This window comes from Peromyscus leucopus, chromosome 3, assembly GCF_004664715.2.
Source record: "Peromyscus leucopus breed LL Stock chromosome 3, UCI_PerLeu_2.1, whole genome shotgun sequence".
Classification (NCBI taxonomy): domain Eukaryota; kingdom Metazoa; phylum Chordata; class Mammalia; order Rodentia; family Cricetidae; genus Peromyscus; species Peromyscus leucopus.
This window is the reverse complement of record NC_051065.1, coordinates 143,742,166-143,759,285: the sequence shown is the minus strand read 5'-3', so window position 1 is coordinate 143,759,285 and position 17,120 is coordinate 143,742,166. Positions and strand designations below refer to the sequence as shown.

The 17,120-nt window shown below is 44.8% G+C and overlaps 1 protein-coding gene across 6 annotated transcripts in view; it reads left to right on the top strand.

Moving 5' to 3' along the window:
* The window catches only part of Parp11 (poly(ADP-ribose) polymerase family member 11), a 42,613-nt gene extending 35,230 nt beyond the window's left edge, over positions 1 to 7,383 (top strand). For all 6 annotated transcript variants that reach the window (XM_028881536.2, XM_028881534.2, XM_028881537.2 and 3 more), the window contains 2 exons: positions 2,872 to 3,023; positions 4,727 to 7,383. In XM_028881536.2, the coding sequence (XP_028737369.1) occupies positions 2,872 to 3,023; positions 4,727 to 5,043 (469 nt within the window). In that variant the 3' untranslated portion in view covers positions 5,044 to 7,383. The remainder of the gene's footprint in view (positions 1 to 2,871; positions 3,024 to 4,726) is intronic.
* Positions 7,384 to 17,120: the final 9,737 nt, after the last annotated feature.

The following is a 17,120-nucleotide window of genomic DNA, read 5'->3' as shown; positions in this document are numbered from 1 at the left end:
GGTAATGAGATATTTTTGATTGTCTGTGGTGGAGTATAGGGGCTATGGCAGCTGGTGGGTAGAGGTCAGGAATGCTAACTATCTGACAGTATGCAGGTCAGCCTCCACAACAACAACCTCTCCATCCCCAAATAGCATTCTGCTAAGGTTGAGAAGCCCTGATGTAAAGCAGTCACAGCTTGAAGCAGGGAGAGCAGTTTAGGAAATGGTTTCTGTAATTAAACTGAGACACTTTGGACAGACAGCCTTTCAACCAAAGTGGTGTCTGCTGTGTTGGAGCAAAGGCAGCGGTTTGGAGGTATTGACGATGTAAGATCATAGGGCTTGGTGTATGATTCTCGGTGTACACTGGGTGAGTGAGGAAGACAGGCAGTACCACTCCCAGATCCTGGTTTGTCTTACTTGACTAAAGGAGTACGAGTGAACAGAAGACTTGGTCTTTGTAGAGACCATGGGAGGGAGTAGCAGCCGATACTCTATGGTTGCATCAGGAAATTGATCTAGACTAGTGATGAAGGCTAGAAGATATGAGATGCTAGCAACTAGGAATGATAAGATGACCAGAGTATGTGTGTATGCATTAAGAAAAGAGGACCAGACTCTGGAGAGTATGAGCAGAGGAAAGGAAACCAGTAGAACGTGGAGTTGCAGAAGCTAATGGAATCAGAGGGATAATCTGCAGGGTCATATCCTGAGGAAGTGCCAGGGATGATGAATATTAGGCATGTTCTTGGGGTTTGCAATAAACCATAATGAAAGGGAAAGTAATATTTGATGTTGTATCATGTGATTAAGTAATGTTTGACAACTCCTTCAGGAAGTTTGGCATTGGAAGGTGGAGAGAAGATAAGAAAGTGGGTAAAGAGAAGAGTATTTTTGTTCTGTTAGGTTTTATTATTATTATTATTTCTTTAATGGTTAACATTATAATTGGAAGAAACTTACAGAAAAGGAGAGGTGAGAGAACAGGACAAGAGTGGAGGGCAGTTGATTGATTAAACTCTGAAAGAAGCATGATGGGATGAGATTCAATGACCATGTGCCAGAGAAGAGGTAGACTACGTGTCCAGTTAGACTTACGTGGAGGTGAGAGCCTGGCTATCCTACAGACTGTAATCCTTTCAGTTTCCATGGTGAAATAAGTGAAGTCACCTACATAGAGTGAAGCACTGTGGAGATGTAGATAAAGGGCATAGAAAAAGGAGAGATGTTGGGATGAATGCACTTCGTAGCAGTTAGTGTTGGTCACAGAACGACCCAGCCACAAGTCCTCCCTGTTAGAATGGATTTAAGCAACTCTTGGCTTTTCCAGAAAGCTGCTTTGCTGTCCATTCATGGTTCATATTACAGAAGACTTGTGTGCCTCAGCCTTCCTGCTGAACCTTGCTCTTTAAAATCCTAAGGGCCGCTTACTGGTCCTGTGTGTGCTTTTGTGTTTCCTTGTATTATGTTTTTAAGGAAGTCTCAGGCATAGCTCAAGTGAGCTAGCAAAGATGTAAGGGGGTGCCCTATTTTAAATATCTTTTGAGTGAAGCATTTCAAAACCCCAAATGCAGCAAATAGTTTCCAAACCCCATATTCCCATCATCAGATTTGACATTCCAGTACTTGGCTCATTATCTTTATCTCACATCTCTCTGATAGAGGCAAAGCATTTATTCCATCCCAAGCTATTCTTGTTTCTTCTCAAAAGGAGATGTTTTCTGGCCTATAGTTTTGTGTTGTTACTTCATGGGTATGTATGTCTATATAACACACAGTATCATTTTGAGAAATACATTGATTTTTACAACATTCTATTTAGGCTTATTATTTTTTTATATTTACAGTGCACCTAGACCTAGTTTATTACATTGAACTTGTGTCTTTGTAAGACAGGGTCTCACCCTATACCCATGGCCATGTAGGCCAGGCTGGCCTTGAACTCACAGAGATTTTCATGCTTCTGCATCCTGAGTGCTGGAATTAACCATACCTGGCTCCTGCTTTTTATTTTCATATACAAGTAGATAAGGACCCATTTTTCTATGAAAGTTTTAGGCCTTTTGGTTTTGTCTTTCTGTTATTAATATGATCTGTCCTCCAGCTCTGATGCACTGAAGATTTGTTCACTAGGGAGAATGTTAAACTGGAGCTTGATGCTCCTTAAACTTCAAAATTCAGTCACTGACACAGACTGTGGGTATAAAAGAATAAAATGTGGTCCCAGCTCAAAGACAGAATTCTTTGTCTAAATATCTAAGAACTTTGTACTATTTGTTTTTGGTCTCATTTGTAACCCCTTCTAATGCTTAGCTGCTTTAGATGTCAGCTGACCTCCCAACCCCTTTTCCTCTTTTCCTCTTTGTTCCACAGTGCTGGGATGGAACCCAGGCTTTCCCACATGCCAGACAAGCACTGTACCCCTCAGCTACATGATCGGTCGGTCTTTTTGGATGTAATTTTTAGCCTTCAGTCTCAATGTTAGCTATACTTTTTGGTTTGTTCTTTTTGTTTGTTTGTTTGTTTTGTTTTTAATAGTTTCATGCAACCTAAGCTAACTTCAAAATGTTTTTGTTTTTTTTTTTTTTTTTAGCCTAGGATAGCCTTGAACTTCTGTCTCTGTCTCTTGTACCTTGGGATTACAAGCACTAAGTACCACACCTCACTGATAGCTGTCATATTTGATGACATGATTTTTATGTAACCCAGAGCATTTGAAACAATTTCTTTGCTAGAATTGCTCTGTCTACTCATTTATCTTGTATAATTTATTTATATTGTTATCTCACCCTTTCTATTGAACTTTGCCCTTTAACATTTTAAATTAAGAAATACCACTCACTGGTATATTTTTCTGTGTTTGTGTATTTGAATGTTTTATGATTTTAGGAAAAAGGCTCAGCTCAAGAAAAAGAGAGGTGTCCCTCAGATCAATGAGCAAATGCTGTTTCATGGCACCAGCAGTGAATTTGTGGAAGCAATTTGCATTCACAACTTTGATTGGAGAATCAATGGTGTACACGGTGCTGTCTTTGGAAAAGGTAATAATCCAAATCTCAGGTCCAGGTTCAGTCATAGGGAGCATTCCCTCTCTCTAGGGAAAATCAGTTGCTTTATGATTCAGAGTTGGCAGCGATGAAGCTACAAGTTAGGGGACTCTGGTTTCAGACAGGCTGGAAGTGGGACTGGCGCATCTGCCATAGTCAGTAGCTGCCTGGGTTCTGGTTATCCTGACGAGGAGCCTTGTTAGAGAAGCCTTGCAGTACCTGTAGTCTCTGAGTCAGCCCTTTCCATGGATGAGCCTACACACCAAACTGCTCCATAGCAAATGCACAGAGTGATAGAAACACGTTAAGTACGCTCTGGTAGAGCAGCTAGTGGTTTGGGTGTTTTGTTTGGTTGGTTTTGCTGGTTAGAAAATGATAGGTAAGAATATCAACATACACTAAAGGGAAAAATGGGTAAAACTCCACCTTACTTCTAGTGCCATGCAAGTCTCCGTTCTCCACCCTGTGGCATGACTCTAGCAGATAGGGAGAGAGCTGAGCAGGGTAAGGGTGGGCATTTGTTCTCCTAGTCCTTCCTTCGTGCCTCACTTCCAGCAAGAGCTGTGTAGGATTAGGAGGAGCTAATTTTGAAGCAGTGAATTAATTTAAGGATAAGGGCTGCTCACTGTAGCTGTCAGAGGTCAGAAACGTCAGACACCAGTTCCATCAATATTGATTGGTTATGAGACTTTGCAATTCGCGTCCAATGTTTTAGAATGAGGCACTTGATTGATTGTGTCAATCATTTCTAGAGCATTGAACACTTTATTGAGCGTTCATGACAGTAACTGACAGTGTTCAGGAATGCTCAGGCAGGAAAAAATGTGCTCCATAGCTTCCTCTTACTGTAACAAAACACCCAAGACAGCTTCAAAAAAGGAAAGATTCACTTTGACTCACAGTTTCGGAAATTTCAGTCTGCTCCATTGGCACTGTGGAGCCTGTTTTGAGGCAGACCATCATGGCAGAGTATGTCATATAAAGTGAACTGTCCATCCCTCCTGGCAGCTGGACCATGGAAAGTGTAAGGAAGAAGAAGGTCTTTGGTTCATAATCCCCCTTTAAGGGCATGCCCTCTCTAAATTCCCTACATCTCTCATTAGCACCAAGCTCCCAGAAGATTAAGCATTTGATCCATGGGCCCCAGGGAGACTGAAGAGCCAAGACACAGCTGTAACTTTGTACAGTCTCAGAATTTTGTTCTTGAGTATACTTCCTGGTTCTAGAGTTACTTCTGGATTGCCCTTGTTATAGCCAGCAGCCTCTTGGGTGTGAGCTCCTTAGATAGAGCAGTATTCTACAGAGCTTGACTGGGTGCTGGGTGAGGGTTATGGGGAAGAGGTTGAGGAAGGACCCAGCTGGGGAGGACGGCCTCCAGTGAAATCCAGACCTGACACACCTCTCATCCCAGAATGCTTTTGTGTTTTGTTTCCTGGATTGCCTTGCAAGCTCTTTTGGAAACACAAGTGTGGCACCTAGTTTGTCCAGGGCACAAGAGGGCACTAGTGAGGCATGGGACACCTACAGCTGCCCCCATGGGGTGAGGGTGGGAATTGTGTTCTGTTCTTTAGGTGTGCAGAGGAGGAGGTCCCACATCTGCCCCTGTGGTATGGCTCATGTCTGTTCTCCTGTCATTCAGAATGTTGTCCCCGCCTTTCATCTTTTCTCCAAAGTAACCTTGGCCCTTTCTGTTGAAGGAACCTATTTTGCTAGAGACGCTGCATACTCCAGCCGTTTCTGCAAAGATGACATCAAGCACGGTAACACGTTCCAGATCCATGGGGTCAGCGTGCAGCAGCGACATCTGTTCAGAACCTATAAATCCATGTTTCTTGCTCGAGTGCTAATTGGGGATTACATAAACGGAGACTCCAAATACATGAGACCTCCCTCCAAAGATGGGAGCTATGTGAATTTGTATGACAGCTGTGTGGATGACACCTGGAACCCAAAGATCTTTGTGGTGTTTGATGCCAACCAGATCTACCCAGAGTACTTGATAGACTTTCACTGACCCCGCTTCCCAGGCTCAGTGGTCAAAGCTTTGCTCTCTCGTTGCAGGAGGATTTGGCCCCTGTCTTCTAGCCGCTAAATATAAATATTGGCTACTTTTGAAACAGATGCAGGAAAGAATGCGGCTGGATATATAAAGAAGTACTGGCTGTCAGGTTGGTTACATGTTGTTCTGTTTCTGTCAGTTACAGTTTTGTTAAAGACCAATACTGTTGCCATTTAACATACATCAATGAGAGCCACATAAAACCGAACGGGTTAGGTCTCATTACCGAGGCCAGGTGGTCTTCAAAGGTCACATGTTTGTATCAGGTCAAGTGATTTTAGTTTGCGTTCCCCAGTAGGAGAACCAGCCCTTTATAAATGGAGTTTTGGCATTATTGTCTGTCAATGAGCATGTCCCTTTGTTGGTCTTCTAAAGGGGGCATTAAAACCCTGAAACAGGCCCTGGTGCTCCCAGAGGAAAGAAACAAAGGCATTGTCTGCCATGCTGGCAGATACGGTAGCAGAAGAGAGACCAAGACAGAGCCTGCTTCCCACTGCTGGAGGAAGGCAGGCTGCAGCCCCAGAACAGTTCACACCCTTCTCACCTACCTCCCACAGTTGAGCTGACCGTGGCTGCCAGTGGTCACTAGCTCACAGTTCAGCCCCCAGTGCTCTGTGGTCCCTGCCCCAAGATGTTTATTTTCTCTTTGTTTTCCAGGCCCTGCAGTGATCATTTCTAAGAGGTTTTATCTATGTCCACCCCCCCCACACACACACACACATATAGCTGTTCCACTGTGATTCCTAAAATCCACATGTATTAGTAGCTGGGTATCTCCGTTTTGAATGATTGTATGTGAAGAACATGGGATGCTGGGAAGAAGTCTGGTTTCTTTAGAGTAGCGACTGACAGATCCCAACTCCTGAGCAGCTGTAGAACAGAGTTGTGCTCATGGCTTTGCCTCTCCGCTTCCCTGCTGTGCTGTCCTGAAGATGAAGTGGACAGTGCCAGCTTCCTGCTGCCCGTCGGTGTTCTAGCAGAGGTTGGACAACACCCTAGCATGGTGTTGTCCAGGTGTTGAAGTGTTAGACAAGGAGCTGCCTGTCTGATTGTCTACCCAGCATTGATTTTTCCATAATTCCTCATGGGAAAGATCACTCCCCAGGCCATTCACCCAGAACCTTTGCCTAACTCTTAATACTGCATCTTGTCTCTACTATCCCCATTCAGCTTTAGCTGAGATAAAGTGAGCACAAGTTAGCTTCTGGTACCCCTGCCTGTATTGTTCTCTTTATCATTTGACCTGGGAAGCATCTAGAAAAAATACATGTGTGGAACAGGATTAGGGATGGTGATTCTTTCAGCTTCGTATATCACCAGATTTTCCTTATAGCCCTGAACATGTGTAATTGTACGGTGGGTAGTACATAAACAGCACACAGGAAACTGTATGCACAATACTTGGGAGCACTGTGGCAGTAATGACTTCCTGGCTCCAATGTGTAGGTCCACCACTGGTTTAAGAAAGGACAGAAAGGACACATTTTAAAACCAACTGTAGTCACTGCAGAAGTGCCTGGAGGCAAATAGGCTAGGCTGCCTACCTGCTCACCAAACCAGTGTTCAAGGCATTAGGCATTCAGGATCTAACCATCTCTTCTACAGCTGTGTTCATGTGAAGTATTGAAGGCCCTCTTCTCTCGAGGCTGTCTCCCCCAGCTTTCAATGCACACTTCTCTCAGTACTTGAATGGGATGACTCCTGTAGTTGGGGTTGTTTCCTTTAGACTTGTGTGTCCGTGTCAAGGTGACTGAGAAAGCAGGCGGTCTGTGCAGTCAGTCTCCTTTGTGGGCTGCATGAGAGCAGCAGGGCACGTCCCAGGGCCGCCCTAAGGAAGCACTGCATTGTTGGTGGACTGCCAGCCCCTTTTACAAGAAAGATGTGATTTGATACGTGTTTTAAACTATAACGACGTAGAATTCACTCATGTTAAACTTTTACTTGTTTTGTCTGGTAAGTGTATAGTGGACCATCGTTTCCCCTGCTCATCGAATCCAGTGGGAGGGGAGAGTGGGGGAAGCATTGCATAGTGATGAGCTGTGCTACAAAGCTGGCTGAATAAATTCCGTTGAGTACAAACTTGTCTTATCTCTGTGTGGAGTCTACACTTGGGGTAAAAAGAAATGTGTTTATGGAAAACATTTTCCTAAATCTTTTATCTCCCACCAGGAACAGTTGAGATTAATGGATCATTTTATTTCTAGACTGGTGGTGGTGGTGATGATGGAGAATTATGATATTTAATGTCTGAGTGTATTGTTTCCACAATTGTTGATTAAAGTTTTCTATATCAGGTCTTGGCTGCTGGTGTGTGCTGTGTGTGTGCCTCTGATTTCTGGGTCTCAGTTCCAACTGGAATTTTCCTCTCAGACTTCGTAGACTCTCCAGGATTTTGCTGCCTATATCTCCCATGGAGCTCATTCCAGGTCCTCTTAGTCTTTGTTTAGGTTGTTGTGAGCAATGGCTGATCAGATAACCTGGGGATGAAGTCATGTCCTCTGCTGTTAGAAATTGGAACACATCAAGGCCTGGTGGATACATCATCCTTCCCTTAAGGGTCCTGGTCCAGTGGGTCGGTTCTGGGGATGTGCCAGACACTTCCACTCACTAGCACTCCCAGCTGTCCACAGTCAGTCTTGCTAAATGGAACAAAGGCCACCTGTGGCCATGGCCCAGTTTGCAACCCCTAAAATTATGTCTTTTCCTGTCTACATGTTCAACTGATGGTAAGCATCATTGTGATCAACATTGAGTTGGCCGTTGGTTGATAGTAAGTGTGCCATCTTCATAGGTACTTTTCCTGGCATAGCTAGGCTGTGGAATCACCTCGAATGTTTGGAGGGATCATCCAAGAGTCACCTAAGAAGTAATCATCCACTGTCCCTGGCAGCAGGCTTCTCTCTAGACTTCCTTCTCTCCTTGGAGAAAGGGGATCTTGCTTGTTCAGCTTCACTTTATTTATTTGTTTGTTTGTTTGTTTTTAATTTCTTTGGAGATAATGTCTTACTACATAGTCTGTGTGACCTCAAACTGTGCACAGCCCAGGTAAGTTAACTAACTCCTGGGCATCAGATTACAGGATTTGCCCAGTCTGCTCTTTATTACTATTAAAATTGCTTTGGGGAGCCTGGAGAGATGTTTCAGTGGTTAAGAGCCCCTACTACTCTTCCAGAAGACCAGAATTTTTGTCCCCCCCCCACACACACCCCCCACACATGCAAACACACATTGTACACACACACACACACAAAATAACAATAAAAACAAATGCTTAAAAACTATTTGGGGACGATTCAGTAGGGAAGGTGCTTGTCATTCAAACAGGGAGACCTGGGTTCACACTCCTAGAACCCTGTGAAAAGCCAGGCATGGTGCGCATGCCTGCCTTCCCAGTGTTGAGGAAGTGGAGACAGGATTCCTGGGATTTGCTGGTTCTATAAACTGACATGACCATTCTATGATATGGTTAAGGGGAAGGTTTTTTATTGTAGATCTGAAAGAGAAAACAGCCAGAGGTATCTGGAAGAATCCAGAGCAGAAAAAGTAGTAGACTGATCATGGCCAGCAGATTGGATCTGGCCGGGAGAGAAGCAGGAGCAAGGCAGGAGGAGGGGGCAGACTGGGGGAAGGTGAGAGATGAAGACAGAGAGGGCAAAAGAGGGGGCATAGCAGGAATAGTGTTGTCATAAGGAAAATGAGTGGGGGGGGGCATAGGGAAACTCCTCAGCTGAGCGAGTGGGGGTGCATAGGGAAGTGCTTCAGCTGAGTGGAGAGGAGGTGAGAAGAATCAGGATGCCAGCATGGACTCTGAAATGTGTAACAGGTACTTGGGATAGATGCTGAGGGAGCCTGGAGGTCAGCGTGTGCTTTTGTATGCTCATAGGCACCACAGGCAGCCATTTGTCCCTTTGCCAGTGATAAGGGACATTGCTCCTTTTGATAGCAGAGAACCAGCTTCACAAGTTTAACTGCCAGAATTTGGGAACATGGAGTTTCTGTTGGTCCTGACTTTGGTCAGCTGCTTTTGCTGAGTCAGGTCTAAATTCAACCAGAGACCATGCCTTAAAGAATAAGGTAGAGACCAATAAAGACCCTGAAGTCTACCTCTGGCAGGCCTCCACATGCATGCATGTGCACACACACTCATACACACCTTCACATGCACACACAAAAATGCATATGCATGCAAATACTTTCGCTCAAGATAAGAGATAATTTCTCAGTGAAATTATATCTTCCGATAAAGAGGAAACAAAAGGTCATGAAAGATAGCAAAGAAAGTAAAACAAATGTCCTCAGAGTCTCATTACCCAGACTGGGCTCAAGAAATCCTCCTACCTCAGCCTCTGGAGTAACTGGACTAGAGGCATCAACCACCATGTCTGACAAAAATTGGTTTGGTGGGAAACTTCAGCAAAGTGATGTTGTTGTTGTGTGTAAAACATTTAATATTTACTTTTATTTGTGTTTCTGTGTTGAAATATATGCCTCATGTATTCAGACGCCCTCAGAAGCCAGAAGAGGGCATTAGGATCCCCTGGAGCTGAAGTTACAGGGTTGATGAGTCACCTGATATGGGTGCTGGGAACTGAACTCTGGTCCTCTAGAAAAACAGCAAGAGCTCATAACCACTGAGCTACTCTCCAGCCCCCCTATGTTACCTTTTTGTAACCCTTCTTTTAAAAACATCTCTTCACACATCCTAAGAATCTTGGTGATACATAGCCTACATCACTTCCCCCCAGACAATCTTATGATGTCACTTGGGGCAACAGGTGAAGACCTGGACATAGCAGAGAAGTAAGAAGTGGACAAGGAACCAAGAGCTTCAGGTGTAGTGTGAGTAATTCATCCAGGGAGGGACAAGCCTTGCACATCTTGGGCAGGATCTCACAGGATGTCTTTTATCTTTACTTTTTCCCAAGGTAGTTCCCCTTCTCACCCCATCTGATGGAAGGAGAAGAACTCCAGAGAGTCCAGGCAGTCTCCCTCTCTACTCTTGCCCCTTCGCTTACTGCCCTGGGCTTGCTCCATCCCAGGTAGGAAGCACCTCCAGGGTTCCCAGCACCAGACAGCAGGTCCTGCCTGTGTCTGACCTAAGTTTCCTGTCTTTTTTCCTCAGCTTTAATTGCCTGGCTCCCGCTCTTCAGCGCGGCAGGCTAGAGGGACTTGGCTTTCAGTTACCTCTCACTGTGCGGCCATGTAACTTGGAATTTAGCATCGGTCTTGCTCATTTTCAAGTGTCGTCTCACAAGAGCAGAACATGGGTTTTATGCCAAAGACATTAGTATTTCCAGCAGCTTCTGAGCTTTGCTGTGCCCTCTGCCGAGCCACCAGACAGCAGGCTGCCTGCTTCCTTGGCGTATGCTGACTCCTCTGTGATGTAGTTTAACAGAGTCCCAATCCAGAATTGAATTCAAATCGCTTTGCTGTGTTAATTATAAATCCAGATGGTTCGCCTTGTATTTTTCCATCCCTTTTTAAAAATACCTTTCCCTGTGGGTCTTTTTATGCTGCATTGTCTCTTGAATACCAGGGAAGCTGCAGGCTTTATAAGCCTACATTTGATTAAGCCTCTCAGAGAGTCAGCGGTAAACCTGCTCGCTCTGCTTACATTAGGTACCAATTTGGGAGCCAGCTGATCTGAATTTTATTCCTGGCTTTACTGTTTGATTCAGTGTGACCTTGGGTAACTCACCAGAGGACAAAGGTGAAATTGGTGAAAAACCAAGCAGGAAAAGGCAAAGGCTCTGAGCCCATGGCTGGGTTTTGCTAGATGCTGTCTGACTGAAAGGAGCGTGTTCCAGTTTGGGTGAAGAAAAGACAGCTGGAGGCATCCTGACCATGCAGAGAAGGAATGCTTGATTTTAGACATTGCTGTGTGAGTTAAATTTGAGTTCATTAAAAAATCGTTAAATGCATTTTGATTTGGATTGGGACCGAATTCCCAGCAAGGACTTGGAGTAGGAAGAAGGAAGGATTGCCCTGGGCCTCATTCAAACCCTGCCATTCAGCTGTCCTCCCATGCCCTTCAGGTTCACAGCTCTGGGCTCCTATGTGTGGGGTGCCAGGTGGGGAACCACTTGAACCTGGTCTGTACCCTCAAAGTAGCAAGGAGGGTATGTAAGCAGAGCATCACCTTTGCCAAAGGTGACAGTTGCTAGCCCCCTGGAGAACCTGGGACAAAGGTGGTGTTTAACCTATCCCAGAGAGATCTTGAAAAAAAAAGTGTGTATGTGTAAGTGTGTATGTGTACATGATCACATGTGTGCAGGTTGCCCAAGGAGACCAGAAGAGAGTGCAGTATCAGATCTCCTGGAGCTGGAATTACAGGCAGTTTCAGTCAGGCCTGGGTGCTGGGAATTGAACTCCAGTCCTCTGCGTGTGTTTCTAATGCCAAGCCTGCTCTCTGTGCCCCAGGGAGGACTTTGAAAACTTTGTCTGCTCACTACTCTTTCTTACCCAAGAAAACGTTAGGCAACCCCAGGTATATAGTTATAGTAAATAGGTACATAAATCAAATGTGTACTGATAATCATAAAGGTATTTATTTTAAAACAATTCTGTGGGATACATATAATTTTACCATTTATTAAAGACAAAAACAAAGTTATATACTAACAAAATGGATATGTTTATTTATTTTTCCATAGAGAACTAAATCTGGGCTGAATCCTCAATATTGCAGGATGTGAAGCATCTTCAGCACTATTCATTCGATCAATATTTTGATTTTATAAGCACAAGTGCTGAGAATTCCTCTTTGCATAGATGGGTGGGTAGCTCAGAATGGGCAGAAATCTGTTTAGGGCCATTTTGGAAATTGCTGCAAATTCTATCTGAATCCAAAGCCAAAATGTATTTAATGATTTTTTTTTTTATGAACTCAAGTCAGTAACTCAAACATATTTAAAATTAACATTCTAACACAGTCCTATCCAAAGACATATCATTCCGAGGCTCTGAGGCCTATGTGCTGAACAACGGTGGTAGGGAAATACTGGAAGTTTCTGTTTTCTATAAATTAAAACATCATGTTTCTCTTAGTTCAGGAAACTTTATATAACACTATGGGGTATATGAGAGAGGATAAGGGATCCTGGGATGGGAGCTGGAAAGATGGCCCAGTGGTTAAGAACACTGAGTGCTCTTCCAGAGGACCTGGGTTTGATTCCCAGCACCCACATGGCAACTCACAACCTTCTCTAACTCCAGCCTCTGGAGGGCACCAGCAAGCACATGGTACATATAAGTATACATAGGCAAAATACTCATACACATAAAGTCATAAAAAAAAAAACCACTGTAATTTATAACATCTCAAATGTGAGCGGAGGCGTGGCAGGCAGTGTTTGCTAGCATTGTATGGTACATCAGCTTTACACACTGAAGTATGATGCTGTGTGTGCAGAACAGGAGCTGTGCCGATGCTGCATGATGTCCAAAGGTTCGTCACACATCTGATTTTGGTCATTGCATGTCTGGAAACATTTTACCAGATTTTCCACAGGCATCACATTTATATGACTCTGAAGCTCACATTCAGTTATGAGGCACTAAATAGTCATAGCCACAGTTTCTAAGAAGCCGAGTCCTGGGGGATGATAGAACATTCCCCTGAGGAGTGACATTGGAATGTAGAGATGGGAGATGAAGGATGGCCCCTGGCTCCACCCACCTTATCCTTGATAACAAGCAGAAGCTAAAGGTAGCAGAATGAAAACCAATCAAATGTCTTGCCCCCCAAGCCCTGCACCTTGCCTAGGGACTCATTTTCCAGGGAACCCTGATGAGCACTGAGAGGTCCATGGGGAGAGCAGAAGGGATCCTGTAGATTTTGGGGCAGCCTTGCTATCCAGATGTTGATGAGTCTAAGATCAGTCTCAGGCCATCAGCCATGCCGTTCTGCTTTGGACACACATTCCTTTCTTCTGTCTCACAAATTGTTTATCAAAGTGGTGACTTGGGAATCACGTATGAGTGGACTCCTGGCCATACCACTTACTGCCTGGCCTTGGGGAGGGGACTGAGCCTCTGAGCTTGGTTCTTTGTGGTGTGTTAACCCCGGAGGGTGACTGGGAAAAGGAGACAGGAGATGGTATCATACCGTCTTAGGACATGTGAGTGCAAAATGACAGCCAAGACCCTCCTCTTTGGGAAGGGTGCTGCATCTAACAGCCTCACACAACCTGGGCTCCTATGGGAGCCCTACAGCGCTTAGAGTCAGGGCCAGGCTTTCTCCCACACCCTTCACTTTGTTCAGGGTCTTTCAGCCAAACCCCAACAGGAGCAACTCTGTAAGCTAACTAAATCGGCCTTAATGCTTACCACAGCCAAGGGGACACACACCAGGAGCACTGTGGGTTGGGTATTCCAGGGAAGAGAATGAGGAAGCTTTTGGGAGGGGTCGTGTGCTTGGGTCCTGTGTTTTGTGAGTGGTGTGGGTAGCTGAGATTTCACATTAGATTGGATACTATCAGAGAGCTGGATCTGGTGTGTCTAGACATCATCTCTAAAGTCTGACTCCAGATGAGCTGTCATTGATAAGAGTGGACGTTTAATATTTGCCTTTGGTGGTGGGTGCCACAGTGACCTTACTGTGTCTGCTTAGACAAAATTAAGTGGTGTCCTTGCCTTGTCTCAGTTCCTCACGGGCTCAGTAACCTTGTCTGACTGGGGTGTTTTCTGGTTTGGGTGTGTTCAGATGGTTTAGCTGAGAGGGCCAGGCCATTTTCAAATGTCAGGGCTCTTTTGTTGGTGTCTTTGTTTTTCTTTCTCTACTTACCTTTGATTTCAGCTATTTTTCGCCCTATGTGGAATTGTAAGTGAATATGTTCATTCATTCCACAAAGCACTTTATCCTCCACATATTACTACGGTGCAAAATACACAAGCCCGACCTGGAAGGAACTCCAAGTATGGAGTAGGAAAGAATCGGAGGGTGTAGACACCCAGCCATTCTGCTAGTTTCTATGCCTTGCCTGGCTTTCTGCAAAGACTCTCTGTGTCCAGATTCTCAGGAAGCTCCTGCCTGCTGAGGACCACACTAAACAGTTAATGTGGATTCATTCCTGGATTTAGAATTGTAGATGTAATTCTGAATGGTTTTATTAAATAAGAAACACAGGGCCAAATGCAGAGTTAAAAGCCCCAGAGGTCAAAGAGCAGTAGTCAAGAGCTGAGACCAAGACCACCTTACCACCCGCTGCTGCTGCCATCCTTTCCCTGAGAAAGAGACCTACTTCCTGTGTGTCTGTCTTTTTATGGACTTTCTGTTCTGCTTTCTCATTGGTTGTAAACCCAACCACATGACCTCCTTGTTACTTCCTGTCTATACAGACCTCCAGGTCTCTATGGTTGGTATTGAGATTAAAGGCATGTGTCTCCATGCTGGTGGTGTCCTTGAACACACAGACTCTGACTGCCATGTGATCAGATTAAGGGCATGTGCTACCACTGCCAGACTTCTGCTATGGCTTGCTATTTGCTCTGACCCCCAGGCAACTTTATTAACATACAAATAAAATCACATTTCAGCACAAATAAAATATCACCATATGTAATCTCTCTCCTTGTATATTACAACTCTGAGACCCCAGTCTACCCTCAGGAGAGTTCCCAGTGTTTGCTCTCTGGTACCTCTGCATGGTTGGTCCATGAGTGATATCCAAGCTTGCTTCCTGTTACTGTGATAAAACACTGCTCAAAAGAAACTCAGGGAGGAAGGGTCTATTCCATCATACAACTCTCGGGTCACACTCCGTCACTGGGGGAAGTCAGGTCAGGAACTCCAGGCAGGAACCTGGAGGCGGGAACCAAAGCAGAGGCCATGGAGGAATGCTGCTTACTGGCTCGCTCCAAGGTTACCTTTCTTATATCTACCAGGACCACCTATCCAGGGGTGGCATCCCCCCTATGGCTGGCTCCTCCCATGCCAATCATTGATCAAGAAAATATGCCACCAATTTGCCTAAGCCAAAGTGATGGAAGCAATTCTTCAATTGGCATTTCTTCTTCCCAGATGACCAGCTTGTGTCAAGGTGATAAAACAAACAAACAAACAAACCAGACAACCCTAACCAGCACGGATGATGCAAGTCAACTGTGATATCCTGCCTACTCTTATTACAGTCTTCTCAAAAGAATGGTTTATTTTTCAAGAAAGAAACTTTAAATTTTTAAACATTTTCTCTGTGTGTGCAGTGGTGTGTGTGTGTGATCTGTGTGTGCATCTGTGTGTGTCTGTGTGTGTGTATGGTGTATGTCATGTGTATCCAGTTGTTCCAGGAGGCCAGAAGAGGCCATGTGATCACCTAGAGGTGGAATTACAGGTGGTTGTGAGCTACCCAATGTGACAGGTCCTCTTAACCGCTGAGCTATTCTCCAGACCCAAAAGGACATTTTAGTTAGGCAAACAATTTGGTATTGATTGCTTTTTCTGACTGGTTTTACTGTTTGGGTTTGTTTTGCCCAGGTAAGATGTTAAAGAAGGTATCCTGGGAGGCTTTCAAACACGTGTCTAGACAGGTCAGTGTTGTAAGAGCAGCATCCACTAGGTGGCAGCATCTAACTTGTGGACTGGGTCAGCAAAAAACCCACTTTCATATCTAAATTTTAGGGAAGATTAACGGACTCTCCAGAAACCATCTAGTCAGATGGGCGTAGAGCATTGTTTGTTTTGACTGAGTTGTGTATTTACCCCATTTGTAGCAATTCCTAGGGAAACTGAGCCCCACCCTAATAATAACCCAGACTCATAGTTGTCAATTTGGCCAGTTGAGTTTTCTTAAACCATGTCACATACTAAATAACACCCGAGTTCACTTGTGTGCTTTCCTCATCTGAGATGTGACTTAATCCAGGGAAGTGTTTTTGGCACTTTCTGAGCCGGTGAATACTGTGGTGGTTTTCTGTGAGTCACCAACCCTCCACTAATCCTTACTCCTTCTCCTCATTCCTAATCTGTTAGTCTTCTTCCCAGGGCTGCTTTTGGTCCTGCCCTTTGACTTCACTTAAAGAGCCTGCAAGCTTTACCTTTATCCTCCCCGTGCAGATAAGATACCAGGCTCTCAGCTTCTTACTCAGCCGCTCAGAGCACCTGGGCACTCAGGTTGCACATTGCATGCTCTTTATAAAATGTGCATCTGAAAAGATTAGTTTAAAAGTGGAACCTGTGCCGTTTCAGCCTCCCTCCCTGAGGTGGTGAACCTGGGCAAGCTAAAATGTTTAAAGCTGTGATGTGTATATTGTTCCTACACAATGGAGGCAAGATCAGGTAATTTGCCACAGTGAAGGACCAAGGGTCTGATGTTTCAATGTCAGAGTCCGGCATAAGACCCTCTCCTCCTCTTCCTGTATCTTTATTCCTTTTGCTGTGATCTTACTTCCATTGTACCTTTGTTGCTCTGTAGCCATGGTGCCTACACTTCATAATAGTTTGTGTTGAAAAGCCAAGTACCCTAGTCAGCTACTGGCATCTGTCAGAGCGCCCCACTTACCGACCCTGATTTATGACTTACTAGTCACATAGAAGTTGATCTGATTTTTGGAACTGCTGCTTCCTCACTCTTTAGTGCTGCTGGGGAGAGCCCAGGGGTTGTTTGAGGGTGTGAAGCCCTTGGCACAGGGTCTGACATTTGCTAGCTGCTCAGTACTTAGCTGGACAGGGCCTCTGAAGAGCAGTGATAAAGACCCAGAAGATGGAGATGCTGTAGTGTCAGATCTCCCATCCATCTGTACCTCAAGACAGTGCAGATGTTGGGATGCAAGAGAGAAATGCTAAGCTAAAGGCTAGGCAACAAAAACTAGACCAGAAGAGTATTTCAGGGTCCTTACACCCCTGGCATCCGGTCACACATGTATCTCACCCATTCCAGAGACTGAGCAGCAAGCAGGCATGGCCTTGGGTATGAAGAGTGTGGACAGGTCTTGCATCTTCAAACTGCCAGCAGTGACAGGAAACTACTGCTCTCACAGCATCTAGATGCTTGTACCATCAAGTCCAGTGTCTTGACGTCATTGTTCTGGAAGGT